General features: G+C 45.1%; 1 protein-coding gene across 4 annotated transcripts in view; it reads left to right on the top strand.

Annotated features, from left to right (window-relative positions):
• Positions 1–17559, top strand: part of dock3 (dedicator of cytokinesis 3) — a 76292-nt gene that overhangs the window by 28894 nt on the left and 29839 nt on the right. For all 4 annotated transcript variants that reach the window (XM_052057917.1, XM_052057916.1, XM_052057915.1 and 1 more), the window contains 11 exons: positions 2957–3041; positions 4617–4658; positions 5503–5657; positions 5731–5812; positions 5919–5979; positions 6276–6423; positions 7680–7768; positions 14916–15041; positions 15888–16012; positions 16132–16294; positions 16404–16510. In XM_052057917.1, coding sequence (XP_051913877.1) covers positions 2957–3041; positions 4617–4658; positions 5503–5657; positions 5731–5812; positions 5919–5979; positions 6276–6423; positions 7680–7768; positions 14916–15041; positions 15888–16012; positions 16132–16294; positions 16404–16510 — 1183 coding nt within the window. The remainder of the gene's footprint in view (positions 1–2956; positions 3042–4616; positions 4659–5502; positions 5658–5730; positions 5813–5918; positions 5980–6275; positions 6424–7679; positions 7769–14915; positions 15042–15887; positions 16013–16131; positions 16295–16403; positions 16511–17559) is intronic.

Here is a 17559-nt window from a genome sequence, read left to right as displayed (position 1 = left end):
ATGTATATGCAAGTTCCTGCATTGTGCAAGCCCCTTGATCGTCCGGGTGTTACTTATAGCAAGCCTGCGACGCATGCATGCACGGCCACGCCCCCCCCCCGCCCCAGTGATCGTGCTTTAAAACGTTTATTAACGCTTCGATCAGAGTTTACTGTCAAATGAACACACGATAAAAAGAATTACACACATTTTATATTTAAATCCAACATGGACTTGGTTTTAGAAACATTGCTGGTTTATTGCTGTCACGTTGCATGGTGGTGGTGGACCCCAAATTAGCAGGCATGAGAGAGGAGCAGGGTGTATTTGAAGAGTTGAATTTAAAACAACAAAACTAAATCCTAAACAAAGTCCAAAGTAACAAACAAAAACCATGGCAGAAACTAAAAACTCTCAATAACAAAAACATGACCAAAACAGGACTGAAGCTATAACATAACATAATGAGCTAAACAAGTAAATATGACTGAAACAAACATGAAAGTAGCAAGAAGCAACAGCAACCAACAGCGCATGACAGTAGCAATAGCAACAATGACCCGACACTGAGTCTTCGGGCAGGAGTCCTTTTATACAACTAATTACCAAATGACCAACAGGTGTGCAGCTGCCGGGCGAGCCCTACAGTGCCACCTGTTGGTCCCTAAACCGAATCATGACAATTGCATGGCAGGAACAGCATGTTGGTCATTCCAGAATTGGGGGACATTTTGCCTTGAACATTTTTGGAAAAAAACGCTTTCCTCTTCTTCTACCATGCCAAAAAGAATAAGATCCCAGGCTTGCGTGCATATCGTGGGATGCATGTTCCATGAGTCAAAATTCTTATTTCAAACATTATGTTCATTAAAACAAACGTTCCCACGGTTTCAAGAGACAGTCATGAAACAATGACTGTCAAAAAATGAAATGAAATCTAAAATTCATTTTCACAGTTATATTTGAGATTTAATTTGGTCATGGAGGTGTGGGGATGGTCGAAGATAAAAATGGCGCTTTATGGCATACTCCAAATTGGCTAGCCATTCTTACATATTATTATTATTACTTTTTTTTTTAGATTTGGTCTCAGGACAAGTAAATTTCCTCAGAAATTTCATGTTTTAATATTTTGTATGTGGATTATTTAAAATCTGTCCTCAAATTCTGGAATGACCGTGAGTTCTATTCTCAACTGTGACAATACAGCATGTATTGTATTGTATTGTTCTATTTTTTGCTGTTGTTTTAATATATTACTAGCTGGTTCGCCGCCCTGCGGGCGGCTCATCAGCTAGTTCCTGCGGAAGGCTGGTAAGGTGGTGGTTCGCCGCCCTCCGGGCGGCTCATCAGCTAGTTCCTGCGGAAGGCTGGTAAGGTGGGCCTTCGGCCCACAAAAGTGTTGTTGCTTGGTTCAACTTTTTGTTCATCTTCATTGCTTATCACGAAAATAAAGAGATGTTTAGCTCTACTAAATAACTAACAATTTCATTGCAATGCTTGTGGGTAGACAGCATTTTTTCGCTAAGATGCCCGCGCGATCGTAGTGAGTCACTGCCTGAGCGGCGCAGTGGCGGCGCGTAGCGGCGCGGTGAAGTAGGTACGTTTTGAAAAGGGACAGACGGAAGGACAGACCGCGTGCGGGACGACGCGCAATATATATATATAGATTACTATGCTTTTTCGAAATTAATTTTCTGGTGGTTCTTTCAAATTATATTTAAAGTTGGAGTTTCGGTCGTTGAATAAATCGCTTTGACATCAATGAATAATCGTGTTTATGAATCATTATTTCAGTATCAATCAAAATACCCAGAATGGTTTTGTTTCATAATTGGACACATCCACATTGCTGTGTTTCACTAGTTATTAAGCAACCCTAAATATGAAACACTTGAGCTCATATACTTTGTACACCATAGTTAAGTTGATTCTTGTAATTATGTTGTTCATCTTCAAACTGATCAAAGGAAGTTACGCTCAAACTCCATGATGAAGCATTAGTCATCTTAGTACATCGAGACTGATGAAGCATTTTCCTCACTGTCTGTCCAAACCCGTTTTCGAGTTGTGTTTATATACGAGCGCGTGTCAAGCAGATTCAAGTCAGGGCACTTCTCCCTGGAGGAACTGGTAGGCCATATTCTGTCTGCTGCCACTTCTCAAATCTCACTGAGCAATGACAGACATCCATAACCCAAATAAAGACTCAAGTGGAGGGGTGCATCTTGATGGAGGCGGAGCTCAATTTAGCAATGCTGGCATTCAGATTTGCCAAATCTGAAAGGAGCGATACTTTGAAATGCATCTTTAGGTTTGGATGACAACATTCAAAATGTTGTCATCAAAGGAGCTAACTGTGGTCGTTAAGGTCAGTGCATTGCAGGGCGCACTTGGCATGAGATTTGGCGTGATCTCATTTCATGGTCAACATATCACAGCTGTTCATTGAGGCTGTACATGATGTCCAAGAATAGGATTGTGTTCGTCAACAAAGCTGCAGTACATGCGCAACTGTGGTGTACTTTCAGAAATGAAACACTGCTTTTCGTCACATTTTGGAAAATTTTCATTATGACATGACAGCACGGTTTATCCAACTTTAAAATGACAACATGCTACGTTATAGTGACACTCCATGACAAACAAGGCCCCTTTTCTGCGATAGCAAGACAGCACAAAGCCACAATTTCTGTTCCTTGATTGGGTTCAGGTGCGGTGATTTGTTGTACAGCACACCCATGTTGCTTCGAGGGGGGTTATCGTGATGTCTGTCATGATTGTTGAGTCCACTGCTAATAAAAAGGAAAATCATTTAATCGCAAACATATTTTGAACATATGAAGGATGTATTTTTGACTTAGACTTGCTTTCTCCGAGTAACACAAAGTGTATTCACGTCCTTTGATCTGCGGCAAAAGTACCTCGGTCATTGCAATGTGACATTGCTGGACTGTCATTATTTCTCTCTCATCAGGCACCTTGGCATAGACCTTGTGCCCAGGAAAGAGTTTGAAATGGTGGACCCCGACCAGATCAGCATATCCGAGCTTTACAAACTGGTATGTTGTCCTGAATTATTCTTGAACCGTTGCATTTTACACAAACCTACCCCATGAATAAGTAAATGCAATAAATTAAATATGTGAATGAGTGCTCTCTAAATTATAAAGTATGCCGTTTGCCTGCAGAATGTATAGACTACGTCTGCAGCATTACTCTGTGCGTGACTGAAGACAGAGTTTACTGTATGTGATGTAGGCTGTGTAAATAAGTGGACCAAATATCAAATCATCCAGAAGAAGGTGACTCATGAGAAGGGGCGCATTTGGCTGTTGGAACAGCCTCCTGTGACCTGTCCTGTATGCTCCTTCCAACACCATATTGAGAGTGTCCTTCACTTGCAGGCACGTGACTTTTGCAAGCCAGCAATGCAGATGTAATGTCAAGTGACAGGAAAATACTACGGCTGAACCATTTTGAAAAAAATGGTTCCCCTGAAGCCTCAATATTCTGATTTCTATTTAATAAGTGAAAATTTTAAAGGTCCTCGTCCCTTGTATATAATTTTTGTTTTGGTCTTAAAGGTTAGGCTTACACCAAAATAAAGGAAAGGGAACCATGAATTAATATGATGGAAATAATATGAAAGCCACTGTATTTATCTACTTTAATTAATCTAACACACACACACACACACACACACACACACGTACGCACAGCCCCCTATCTCTATCTATCTATCTATCTATCTATCTATCTATCTATCTATCTATCTATCTATCTATCTATCTATCTATCTATCTATCTATCTATCTATCTATCTATCTATCTATCTATCTATCTATCTATCTATCTATCTATCTATCTATCTATCTATCTATCTATCTATCTATCTATCTATCTATCTATCTATCTATCTATCTATCAGCGAATAGGGGGCGGGACTATTTGTTACCACAAACACACACACACACACACACACACACACACACGAGCCTTCCAGTTGGGACCAAAACAAAGTCGTTTAATTTCTTTTAACTTCCTGCCTTTGTGATTTAATAATGGCATTGTACTACAATGTCTTCTTTGAACCTGATTAATTGTACAGGACTAGAAGATACTCAAATTAATTGTTTGCTTTCTCAAAATCTACCAAGCGATTTATGTTAAATGGGGTACAAGATATTGACTATCCAGTATCAGGTTAAAAATTGGACTAATAACTTTCTTCTATTTTTTTGGCAAACTATTTATCACCTGCATGCCCCATCAAGAAAGTTTGCAGTATGTCCTTGTGAAAAATGTAATTAATGAGCACAAGCCTGTTTTTGGCAATACTCAATGCTCTGGCACCTTTTTAGGTAGGGGAGAGAGAGAGGCGCTCTTTTGGGCTGCTGTGATGTGTGTGGGCGATAGCGGCATTGTCCTCGTCCCTCCCACACGTCGCTTCTTTTAGCGCTCGCTGCCACTCTGCGCCGTACGTAGGTGACGAACGTCCCAGTTCAAATATAGGCAAAAGCCATGAGCTCGTGCTTGTCTGGACCTGCGATGAGGGAAATACGTTCAAAGCTTTTGCGGGAGGAGACAATGCCTTTCTTGGTCTCGCTTGTGACCTTCACTCTTTTTACTTTTAGCATGTATCCAGCAGACACTGTGGTCAGCAAAGCACAAACCAGGTAAACGCAACTCAACATTTTTTTTTTCATTTGTTGTCCAGCAACGGCAATAGAGGGCCATTTGTGATCGAGTTTTTAAGGCAAGTAGTGCCGTCGGAGCCGTTACTCTGTGGATGTTTTTAGCTGAAACTTGTCAGCCAATCTGACCACGGGTTCCTTGAGTAGCAGACCAAACGAAAGGGCCGAGATGTGCTGAAAAGTGATCAAGGTTTACGCCTTTACCCTCATCTGAAGGTGTTTCCGAAGGCCATTTTTCCGACACTCCGAAACCTTTCATCTGATTATTCAAATTCTTGGTGTGTTGGACTCAAGCTCAAGTGGCCATGCCAGGCAGGCTCATCCCTTTGATAGACTTGTTCTTGTCACATTTCTACTTTGAGTGTCGAATGAATGACTACGGAAAGATTCAAAGCTGCCCTGGCAACCTTCCATTTTTTTCTTGGAGCACCCCCGCTTCACGTATATGCTGTTTACGCCGATGGGGATCACTTGGAGTGTAAACAGCGTGTCATTACAAATAACAGTGCAGTAGAGTGTGGACTGGAGTGGACAGCAACTCGACTCAACAGCTGTAATTTAGATCAGCGCCCAAATGTACGGCGTCACAGCTACCTCTGTTTGAAATCCGTCTCTACGATGGATGCGTAATTCATTCAGGAAATCCAGGAACATATCCAAAAATGACCCTCTTGCAATGTTCAAACATCAAAAACTGCTTCTGGATCCACATCAAAATTTCACGAGCCCCTACTCCATTGATCGCCATTCTACTGGAGCACCACTGAATACAGAGTTTGACTTTACTCGCAGTAGTAGTTCCCTGAGTTTCTCCTTTTCTTGCCAGGCCGATAACGTGAGACAACGCCACGGCGACAGTTGCCGTGTCCCGGTGTCACACCACCTCTTCATCAATCTGAAGAGCTTCACTTACAACAGTATCAGCGAGGACGCTGACGTCTTCTTTTCCCTGTATGACACGCGAGAGGCCAAACAAATCAGGTAGACGCACGCCTGTGGCACATGACTGGATGAGTGCAATGAACACGGATCAGTAAACGTGATGTCTTTGCAGTGAAAAGTTCATGGTGAAACTCAACAAAAATGGAGGACCAAAGAATCCCGAGAAAGTTGATCGTCTTTGTGCACTCTTCACGGTAACGCTTTCCCCTTTCCACCCATTCCATTCAATTCAATTCAGGAGGCTTAGAAGCAACCGTGAATTTTTTGTTTTCACTCTGACTTTTCCATGTTGCTCTGCAGGACCTAAGCAGTAAAGACTTGAAGAGAGACCTGTACATTGTGGCACATGTCATGAGAACTGGTACGGTATTAACCGTGTGTTAGGGCTGCTCAGTTCAACACATTTTAATTAGGATCGTCGTTTTGGCTGCCATTATTCAATGAACTTTTCTGCATATCGTTTAAAAATACAGATGCTGACATTATGAAAAACTTGAATTCATAATCGTGACTATATTCATCAAAATATTTGGGAGCGTTTGTGAATCATTTTGGCCATGATTGCGCTACCCAACCATGTATGCAATTATATTTATTAGTGTCCTCGCAGTGAAGTTCTTTTTTAAATTTATTGTCATTTTTTGTGGCTTTCCTCAGGTCGTATGCTTCTGAACGACTCAAAGAAAGGCCCACCTCATGTGATGTACCGACGGCCGTATGGCTGCGCTGTTCTTGCTATGAGTGACGTTTTCCACACCATCACTGACCTCAAAGAGGAGAAGGACTTTGTGCTCAAAGTTTATACGTGAGTCTCGCAGCACAACGCACACACACTTGTACGTGAACACCATTTCCAATTTCTGAAGAGTCTTGGCATTGCCGCGGAAGACCTAGAATTTGGTGCTATTTCTCGCGCCACATAAACGCCATTGTCTCTGTGCCTCAGGTATCTTTGTTTGTTCCCCAAAGTGGATGCCACATTCCACAATGCAATGCAAAAGCTGCACTGCATTGTGAGAGGATTTGGCCATTTTGAGCTCGTAGGAAAGACACTGCACAGTAATTTGCTCACACACTTGCTGTTATTTGCTCATCTTAAATGTGTTTTCACCTGTTTCTATATTGCACATTTATTTTGAACTACATTGTAATGCAGCTGAAAGGGAATGATTACATTTCCATTCGTTTCTATTGGAAATATGACCTCGTGTGTGAATGTTTCGGAATGAATGATGAGAACGGGGTGACGAAACGAATCAGGTTTGTGACCCGAGGTTCCATTGTGCAATGTATTGTTTCTTTAACATTTTTGGGGGTTTAGTTGTTCCCCGTTACTACTCCGGTGCATTTCCACAATTTTGCACTCCACAGTTCTCAGTCTCTTTTTATGTTTTTCAGCAATCATCTTCAAATATTTATGATGCATTTCCAACCAAATCTCTGTTTTTGCTGGTTGGCAGGGTCTTCAAGAAAGACAAAGGCAGGGCACCCTGCACAGATCGCTGAGCTTGTGTGCCAATCAAAATGATAAAAACAGCTCAGCGTTTTTCATAGTTTCTCAACTGTGACAATATGCCTGCTCTCGGGCAGAGGTCACTGAGACGCGCTATATCAGTCACGTGGTTGCGTTTCAGGGGATTTTGTTTGGAACAAAGGTCTCCAGAACAAAGAGCTGTTTTAGTGGATCCCTCTGCTAAGGCAACGGGTCCTTGCTTTTAAAACGCAAGCCGTGATTCAATGCTGTGCTGCCTCCAAACTGTCGGCTCCTATAAGGCGCCTTCCTATGCGTTTCCCCGTGTCTTTCCCAGGGGCCTACAGGCCCACAGTAATGAAAAAGACTGGTCGAGAGCCGGCTGTCAGCTTTGCTTAGTGCTCGTGAGCGTTGGGGCTGACGTGCTACTTGATAGCAACTCCCCCATGCTGCTACCTTTTCTCCAGGAGGAAATCAGCTCAGGGACACATGCTGTTCGTGCAGTTCCCATGTGCACAATTTCTCCTCGCCCATCTGTTCCGCTAATGGCTTTGCTGCCAACTGCCCTACCTGCCTGTTTTTCTCTCCAGATGTAACAACGAAAACGAGTGGTACCAGGTCCATGAAAACATCATCCGCAAGTCCAACACCAAGTATTCAGCTCCCAGCACCAATTACGGTAAACGCCACGCTTCTGAGTATGCATTGCCTCCATTGTAGATGCCATCACTGTTTTTGCAACATATGGTGTGATCTTCACCATGTGTTTTTTTCTAAACCACATTATGAGTCATTTATACCTCCCTCTGTCACTAGTTGAAATTTAGTTAAAACAATGACATTTGGGATGTATGTACCCATGCCATTTTTTTTCAGATCCAATAGAAGGACTTACATATTAATACTCGCTAGTTCCAAGTGTTGATACTTGATAATATCGCAAGGTTTTGCAGCTGTGATGAAAATGTGTTTTATTGCTATTACGTATGTTTTTTTCAAACATGGAATACGTTTTACTCGGATATAAAACTCCTGAGAGAGTTACTGACGTTTTAACATTCAACAGTTATGTGGTCCATCCATCCATCCATCCATCATCTACCGCTTATCCGGGGCCGGGTCGCGGGGGCAACAGCTTTAGCAGGGAAGCCCAGACTTCCCTCTCCCTAGCTACTTCTTCCAGCTCTCCCCGGGGGATCCCGAGTCGTTCCCAGGCAAGCTGGGTGACATAGTCTCTCCAGCGTGTCCTGGGTCTTCCTCGGGGTCTCCTCCCGGTGGGACATGACCGGAACACCTCACCGGGGAGGCGCTCAGGAGGCATCCGAATCAGATGCCCAAGCCACCTCATCTGGCTCCTCTCGATGTGGAGGAGAAGCGGCTCGACTCTGAGCCCCTCCCGGATGACTGAGCTTCTCACCTTATCTCTAAGGGAGAGCCCGGACACCCTGCGGAGAAAACTCATTTCAGCCGCTTGTATCCGGGATCTCGTTCTTTCGGTCACGACCCATAGCTCGTGACCATAGGTGAGGGTTGGGACGTAGATCGACCGGTAAATTGAGAGCTTCGCCCTTTGGCTCAGCTCCTTCTTCACCACGACAGACCGATACAACGTCCGCATCACAGCAGACGCTGCACCGATCCGCCTGTCGATCTCCCGCTCCCTCCTGCCCTCACTCGTGAACAAGACCCCAAGATACTTAAACTCCTCCACTTGGGGCAAGATCTCCCCCCCGACCCGGAGGGGGCACTCCACCCTTTTTCCGACTGAGGACATTGGTTTTAGATTTGGAGGTGCTGATTTTCATCCCAAAAGCAGGGATGTAATACTGAGGCCCCCAAAACGGACCCCCTCAACGCTTCGGCTGCGCCTAGAAATTCTGTCCAAAAAGGTTATGAACAGAATCGGCGACAAAGGGCAGCCTTGGCGGTGTCCTACCCCCACTGGAAACGATTCCGAGTTACTGGCGGCAATGCGAACCAAACTCTGACATCGGTGGTATAGTGACCGAACAGCCCGTATCAGGGGGTTCGGTACCCTATATCCACGAAGCACCCCCCACAGAACTCCCCGAGGGACACGGTCAAACGCCTTCTCCAAGTCCACAAAACACATGTAGACTGGTTGGGCGAATTCCCACATACCCTCAAGGACCCTGCTAAGGGTGTAGAGCTGGTCCACTGTTCCACGGCCGGGACGAAAACCACACTGCTCCTCCTCAATCTGAGGCTCGACTTCCTGACGGACCCTCCTCTCCAGCACCCCTGAATAGACCTTACCAGGGAGGCTGAGGAGTGTGATCCCTCTGTAGTTGGAACACACCCTCCGGTCCCCCTTTTTAAAAAGAGGGACTACCACCCCGGTCTGCCAATCCAGAGGCACTCTCCCTGTTGTCCACGCAATGTTGCAGAGGCGTGTCAACCAGGACAGCCCCACAACATCCAGAGCCTTGAGGAACTCCGGGCGGATCTCATCCACCCCTGGGGCCTTGCCACCGAGGAGCTTTTTAACCACATCGGTGACTTCAACCACAGAGATAGGAGAGCCCACCTCAGAGTCCCAAGGCTCTGCTTCCTCCAAGGAAGGCGTGTTGGTGGAGTTGAGGAGGTCTTCGAAGTACTCTGCCCACCGGTTCACAACGTCCCGAGTCGAAGTCAGCAGCGCCCCATCCCCACTGTACACAGTGTTAGTGGTGCACTGCTTCCCCCTCCTGAGACGTCGGATGGTGGACCAGAATTTCCTCGAAGCCGTCTGGAAGTCGGCTTCCATGGCCTCACCGAACTCTTCCCACGCTCGGGTTTTTGCCTCGGCGACCACCGAAGCCGCGGCCCGCTTGGCCAATCGATACCCGTCAGCTGCCTCTGTGGTCCCACAGGCCATAAAGGCTCGATAGGACTCCTTCTTCAGCTTGACGGCATCCCTTACGGCTGGTGTCCACCAGCGAGTACGGGGGTTGCCGCCACGACAGGCACCAACCACCTTACGGCCACAACTCAGATTGGCCGCCTCAACAATAGAGGCACGGAACATGGTCCACTCGGGCTCAATGTCCCCCGCCTCCCCCGGAACATGGGAAAAGCTCTGTCGGAGGTGGGAGTTGAAACTCCTTCTGACAGGGGATTCCGCCAGACGCTCCCAACAAACCCTCACAATACGTTTGGGTCTGCCAGGACGGACCGGCATCTTCCCCCACCATCGGAGCCTACTCACCACCAGGTGGTGATCAGTTGACAGCTCCGCCCCTCTCTTCACCCGAGTGTCCAGAACATGCGGCCGCAAATCCGATGATACAACTACAAAGTCGATCATCGAACTGCGGCCTAAGGTGTCCTGGTGCCCAGTGCACATATGGACACTCTTATGTTTGAACAAGGTGTTCGTTATGGACAATCCGTGACGAGCACAGAAGTCCAATAATAAAACACCACTCGGGTTCTGATCGGGGGGCCGTTCCTCCCAATCACGCCCCTCCAGGTCTCACTGTCATTGCCCACGTGAGCATTGAAGTCCCCCAGCAGAACAAGGGAGTCCCCAGCAGGAGTACTCTCCAGCACACCCTCCAGGGACTACAAAAAGGGTGGGTATGCTGAGCTGCTTTTTGGTGCATATGCACAAACAACAGTCAGGACCCGTCCACCCACCCGCAGGCGGAGGGAGGCAACCCTCTCGTCGACCGGTGTGAACCCCAATGTACAGGCACTGAGCCGGGGGGCAATGAGTATGCCCACACCTGCTCTGCGCCTCTCACCGTGAGCAACTCCAGAGTGGAAGAGAGTCCAACCCCTCTCGAGAGAAGTGGTACCAGAACCCAGGCTGTGTGTGGAGGCAAGTCCGACTATATCCAGTCGGAAATTCTCTGCCTCACACACCAGCTCGGGCTCCTTCCCTGCCAGAGAGGTGACATTCCATGTCCCAAGAGCTAGCTTCTGCAGCCGAGGATCGGACCGCCAGGGTCCCCGCCTGTGGCTGCCGCCCAGCTCACATTGCACCCGACCCCTTTGGCCCCTCTCATGGGTGGTGAACCCATGGGAAGGGGGACCCACGTTGCCTCTTCGGGCTGTGCCTGGCTGGGCCCCATGGGTGTACCCCACCAGGCGCTTGCCAACGAGCCCCACCTCCAGGCCTGGCTCCAGAGGGGGGCCCCGGTGACCCGCGTCCGGGCAAGGGAAACCGAGATCCATTTATCGTAATCATCATAAAGCCCCAGACAACTTAGCTTCTAGGATCATTGGGACACACAAACCCCTCAACCACGGTAAGGTGACGACTCACAGAGGGGCAGTTATGTGGTGTCTGTCTAAAAAATGCAAAAGTTCATACTTTAGATGAGAGATGATGAAGAACGTCGTCTTTGAACATGTCATGTTACGTCTGTGTGTTAACTAGAAAATAACATTGAGTCAAGTTACATTTTCTAATATTTATATCGCGCTTAATCACAAAAACTTCTCCGAGATATTCACGTGCCGACGGTTGACATCCGTTGATCTTTCCCCCCTAGCAGGTCAAAGAAAAACTCAAAAACCCCATCAGAAACCCTGGCCGCGGATGGGGGAATCCCCATTCCAAGATGACCAGGCTGCAATGGGTGATGATTGGGCAACATTTAACACGGGGGTCGGCAACATGCGGCTCCAGAGCGGCTCTTTAGCGACATCTAGTGGCTCCCTGGAGCTTTATAAAAAATGTTTGAAAGTCAAGTCAAGTCAACAGTATTTATAGAGCACTTTCAAAAAGCCATTGCAGCATACAAAGTGCTGTACATGGAGCAATTTAACATGCACAATAAACAGTAAGACAAATCGTTAATGAAGGCAGTAGAAAGCATCAAACATTTTTTTTTTTATAGAATCAGAATCAGAATCATCTTTATTGGCCAAGTATGTAGAACACACAAGGAATTTGTCTCCGGTATAACACGCTGCACTAGTATCATCGTAAACAACAAAATCATTGAACCATTTTAGAGTAACCAGTAGTTTTGTAGTACCATTTTGTGGTGCAAGAAGAGTGACTACGTCAGTGACTGTTTAAGGGGTTAATGGCTAGAGGGAAGAAGCTGTTTAAGTGTCTACTGGATTTGGTATAGTAGGCTAATAAAGCTCAAATGGATATAGATACATGTTGCAGCTCCGAAAAAGGAGAGCTGTGGTGTTTTTTTTTTAAACGTATACTTTATGCTTTTAACAATCTCGACAAACAGGCACGTCTGCGTCCGACTCGTTCGACTCAAGAGGAGTTCAAAGAGAGCCTCAGAAAAATGGAAATTAATGATCACTTCACTGACACTAAGAAAGGCGAAAATAATACACCAAAAGAAAAAAAATCAAGCGAGGAAATTACAAAATAAATTCTACTGGGGCGTTTCTGAACACACAAAGGAATGAATAACATTAACAATTCTGAGACATTCCAGTCTCCTACATACACACAGCATGTGTTTCCTTCATTGTAAGTTTTATCCAAGGCTTTTATTTTTTTTCCGCTCCAGACATGTTTTTTTTTTGTTTGTTTTTTTTTGTCCTATATGGCTCTTTAAAAATTTTGGGTTGCCGACCCCTGATTTAACACAATATGGTGCTATCCAATATTTGTCAGAAATATCTAAGAGTTCGCTAAATACGATGAAGTACTGCAAGAAGACGCCTTTGGAGAAGTGGGTCCTCCTTAAAACCCGGCCCGGTTGGTAAATGAGGAAATCTCCATAGCATTGCCTCCAAGGAGGTTGTCCACACCAGATCAATTGGAGCAGAATTTTTTCAACATCTAATTGGATCACCATTACCTACGCTGCTTTCCAAGCCGAGGAGATGGGGGCACGAGAAAGCGAAAGAATGGAGGTTCAACTAAATGATAAAGTCACAAAAAAAGTTGAGTTTTAAACATTTCTTCGAAGGTAGCGGCTCTAATATCCATGACTAAGGTGTTCCAAAACAAAAAGCTCAAGAACCTGCAGACTTCTTTTTGGCTCTCGTGATCACATGAACAAAGTTTTTGGGATGGCAACATATGGCCATAGGAAGGTGCTAAACTGTGTAATATTTTATGAAAAAGTCCCAAAACCTTGAAATTGCATCTCTAGTCAACTGGGAGCCAATGCAAGTTGGTTAATGTCAGGCCATGAATTACAGGGTGCATGTAAGAATTAAAACCAAGAAAGTACTGAGCCTGAAATACCAAAACAGTCATGAAGTCATTCTAATATGTTATGATCGACGGTGTCAGTGCTAAGCTAGAGTAATAATAGTATTGATGAGCTGTCGGAGTCCATGGCTAGTGGAAGTTCAATGATCATTAGTCACTTTGGCAGGTGTTGTCTCAATAGAGTGGCCGGCTCTAAATCCTGACTGGGGAAATTCAAATCGATTGTTTGTGGCCATGTAATTTTTTGTTACGATATTGCTTTTTCAATAATTTTCACGATAACATTTTGAAATTGGCCGATAATTACATAGACTCTCCGAGTCGCTTAAGTCACTGTCGAATAGCAGTGTTCTTAAAAGCTGCTGCTCGGATGCTACATGAGGGTGATAAATTAATATTTAAGATGGAACAGCCTAAAATCGTAAACAATTCTTAACATAGTTCACAAGTTCAACCAAGCGAGTTATCTGTTTTGCCCCAATTCCCACTTGTGTGAGATTTTCAAGAGATACTTTTGTAAAATGAGCGAGGACTGTTAGACATTTGTCATCCTTGATGCCCCTTTTAACACCATTCACAGCAGCAATCGGCTGGGTTTTTGGAACAGTGTCCATAATGAGCTGAGTCTTCTGAGTCAAAAATTGCATATTGAATCTTTGAGATGAATGGCAGGAGCTACTGGAAGTTGCGTTAGCATTACCATATAAGCATTGCCATCAAACAAGTATTTCGGGTTGTTTTTATTGAGACCGATTATTCTGGAGAAATAATTCATCTTGGCTAAAATGAGAACGTCTTTATGTTTCAGCAAGCTATCACACCATGCCTGATGGAAGACTTTGAGTTTAGTCACATGGTAATGGTCAGACATAGCAGTGGTAGACAATCATCTGTGGTTGCTCAGCCTCGGGTTCGTACCTTATCTAAAGTATTACTATTTTAGGCATTGCTTCACCTCTTATGTGTGAAAGCAAAAGTATCAATTATTGTCTGAAACGCAGTGGTAAGTGGTTCAGAGGAGAAGATTCATATGAATATTAAAGTCACCTATCAGAATAGTTGTGGGTCGAATTTCAAAGAGGCCGTCAGAGCATATTGGCAAATAAGGGCTACAGTCCTGCCCTTCTTGTGAAGACGTTGCCCGTTGCTCATCACCCGGAGCTCGAGAAACTTGTTGCCTGCCCCCAATAGTCTGCCGTAGCCACTCGTGGAGTTCATTTATTATGCTGGGCATGATTTGCAGTCTGCAGTATCGCAGTGTGTTGTTGAAGATGAAAAGTTTTGTTCGTGTTATTAATAGAATAATTCAGTCCCAGAGATCTCTTACTGTGCTCGTAATGCCCATTTGATAACAGAGCTGCAGCAAACCGATAAGCTCATCAGTGCCCTCCCCGACGAACTTGCCTCTCACAGTAACATACAATTCACTCAAATCTGTCAGCATTTGCGGGCACTGCCAATATTTCCTTCCTTGCGTTATTGCAAGATCTTTCTCAGCCTGCTCCGTCTCATCTGCTTGATCGCACCTCATGTGTCTAGTCACCCTTCTGTCTGTCATGTCCTCCTCCTCACTCTGACTGATGTCCTTTAAATAACCCTCTGTCCTACCTTCTCTGCCCCCACTTATCTTCTATCCCTCTGCTTCCCTACTTCCACTTCTTCCCACAACCCACTTTGCTCTCAGGCCTCATCATTTCTCTGCAGCTGTTGAGGGGCGAGCTGGAGCAGATCAGACGGGAGAACCAAGCTGTGTTCAACCGAGCCCTGGCACTCACGCGGAAACTGGGTTTTCCAGATGTCATCATGCCAGGTAAGGATCCCAAAGAGCAGTGGATGGATGTATACTGGGCACAGAGATTCATCGAGCAGGCTGGAGACCAGAAGAGGAGGGCAGTGGAAGGTCAAAGATCAGTTTACACAGGATGCTGATTGACAGAGGAGAGGAAAAGATGAGGAAGGGACAGGAAGCACCGTGAATGAATGGAAACAGGAGAGGACCGCACAGTACGAACACAATATTGACAAAATATTTGGTCATACTTTTTGAACAATTATTTAATCAATCAATGGCTTGTGTAGTATTTTAAACACGCACATGTCTGACCCTTTAGTCCACTGACTTAATGCTAATGCTAACACATCATGTTATGGGAAATGCAAATGTAAGCCTTTCAGCTATTTCATTGTGATACAGAGAATGGCTGGATGTTTTTGTGTCAGAGGGCTTTGTTTTTATAAAGTCCAAAATCGCAGAGTACCATGTATCTCAAGGCGCCATTGCACATTGACATGATTATGATTGCGCTTGTGTTCCCTAGTTTTGTAATTTGTACTAGCTTCTTGTGTGTCCCAATGAATCTTGCATCTCAAAGCACTGCTGAATATCTATACAGTACTACAATATTTGAGACGCACCTCACATGACCGTCAAGTCCTTTCACCGGTTGGCCCAAAATACTTCCCACCTTACCCCGTTGTGATTCATGCCCCAAAGCAAGCCACTTAAATATGAACAACTCGTATCAGTATCATATTGTCCCGCATTGGCACTCCAAGTAAACATTGCATTACAATTGACGTTGTCAATTTGCACGGTTCCGTAATCTGTAATCTTTAGCACATTGTTTCATTTTTCTCTCCGTTTGAATCCTCACAGGTGACATTCGCAATGACTTATACTTGACCCTGGAGCGAGGCGAGTTCGAGCGGGGTGGCAAGAGCGTCCAGAAGAACATCGAAGTGACGCTCTATGTCCTCTACGCCGACGGGGACACTCTCAAAGTACGACGCGTGTTAAATGTGATTCATTCAGCAGATTTCCATACCATTAGTCATGACAAGGACGTTAGTTCTCCCTCAGCATCCACTCATTACTTGCCATATGCCTCCTTCTTTTGCAGGACTGTATCAGTTTGGGCAGTGGGGAGCCCAACATGACTGACTATCGCTCCTTTGTCCTCTACCACAACAACAGTCCTCGTTGGAGTGAGATGGTCAAACTTCCCATTCCCATAGATCGCTTCCGAGGCTCCCACCTGCGCTTCGAGTTCAGACACTGCTCCAGTGAGTCAACCTCGATGGGCCAGTGGCGGCCGTCGCTCTTTTCATAGGCCTCGTTAGGCCAGAGTGGTTTATGAAGCATGTTGCTGACACCTACAGTATGTCATTTCAGCGAAAGACAAAGGGGAGAAAAAACTTTTTGGCTTTGCTTTCACTCCCCTTATGAGAGAGGATGGGACCACGCTGTCGGACGAGAGCCATGAGTTGTATGTCTACAAGGTGAGGTCTCGTCCAACGGAAAGCAGCCGCAAGAAAACGCGTCATGTTTTCCATCCGGTTTTCTCATTAGATTGTGAAATAACCAAGGCTTCTCAAACGACCTAAGTCGGGATCAAATTCTCCAGTCAAACAATTTACAGTTCAAACCAGATGCGCGTTAACAGCACCTGATCAATTTTGCATGCTAACATCCATCCATCTAGTCATTCATCTTCTAGCTGTAGCCTATCCCAGATTGAGCAAGAGGCGGGAGATACCAATGACTGGTCGCCAGTCAATTACCGGCATATGTAGACACACAACCAATCGCGCTCACACCCATCCACCACTCTGATCCGCGTGTCCACACAAGGGTCGCTGGCCAGTCACACTCTCATTCACTTCAATTTCAAATCAGTTTTATTTTGAGATGGGAGAGTCCCGCTACCAGGTATCGCTCTTGAGGTGATACTGGCCTTAATTTTAGGTATTGGCTAAAAAACAAAAAAACAAAAAAACAAAAAACAAATCCGACATTGAGTAAATCCTCCCCAGCAGTAGTTGCCGCTATACTGTGACAGTTTGACACTTCGGCAAATCATGATCTTGGTCAGAAAGAGTGAGTACTGTCACATTGTATTGTTCTGAACACAAGTCGCTAGTCTTATTTATATCACACCAAATGACAAAAGAAGATGTTGTCTTAGGGTTGTGAATGCAATGGAGCAGATCTAAAATCACACGGCTCACTTGCTAAAAGCTCCTCCTCTCACATGAGCAAGCAAAAGGCGACCAAGGTGATTCGGTTTCTGGTTTGATTCGTAACGTCAGAAAATCGGCAGTAAAGTATTGATAATTGTTTATCAAAGTTAAAGTTGATGTTCTCAAATGTTTTATTTGGATTTAACTCAAAGATCATCAGTCTGAAATCTGAGAATATTTCAGCGCAGCGCCGCTACTGTTTGCTTGTTTGTTTAAAACAGAAGTAAACCAAAACTTTGTAAAGTGTGTCCAGAGGGCATTGCTTTGTGCCACTTGTTTAGTTATCGAGCTTTGGCAAGTTGTTGTAA

Source organism: Hippocampus zosterae, chromosome 2 (assembly GCF_025434085.1).
Source record: "Hippocampus zosterae strain Florida chromosome 2, ASM2543408v3, whole genome shotgun sequence".
NCBI lineage: Eukaryota > Metazoa > Chordata > Actinopteri > Syngnathiformes > Syngnathidae > Hippocampus > Hippocampus zosterae.
This window is presented reverse-complemented; position numbering and strand designations above follow the sequence as displayed.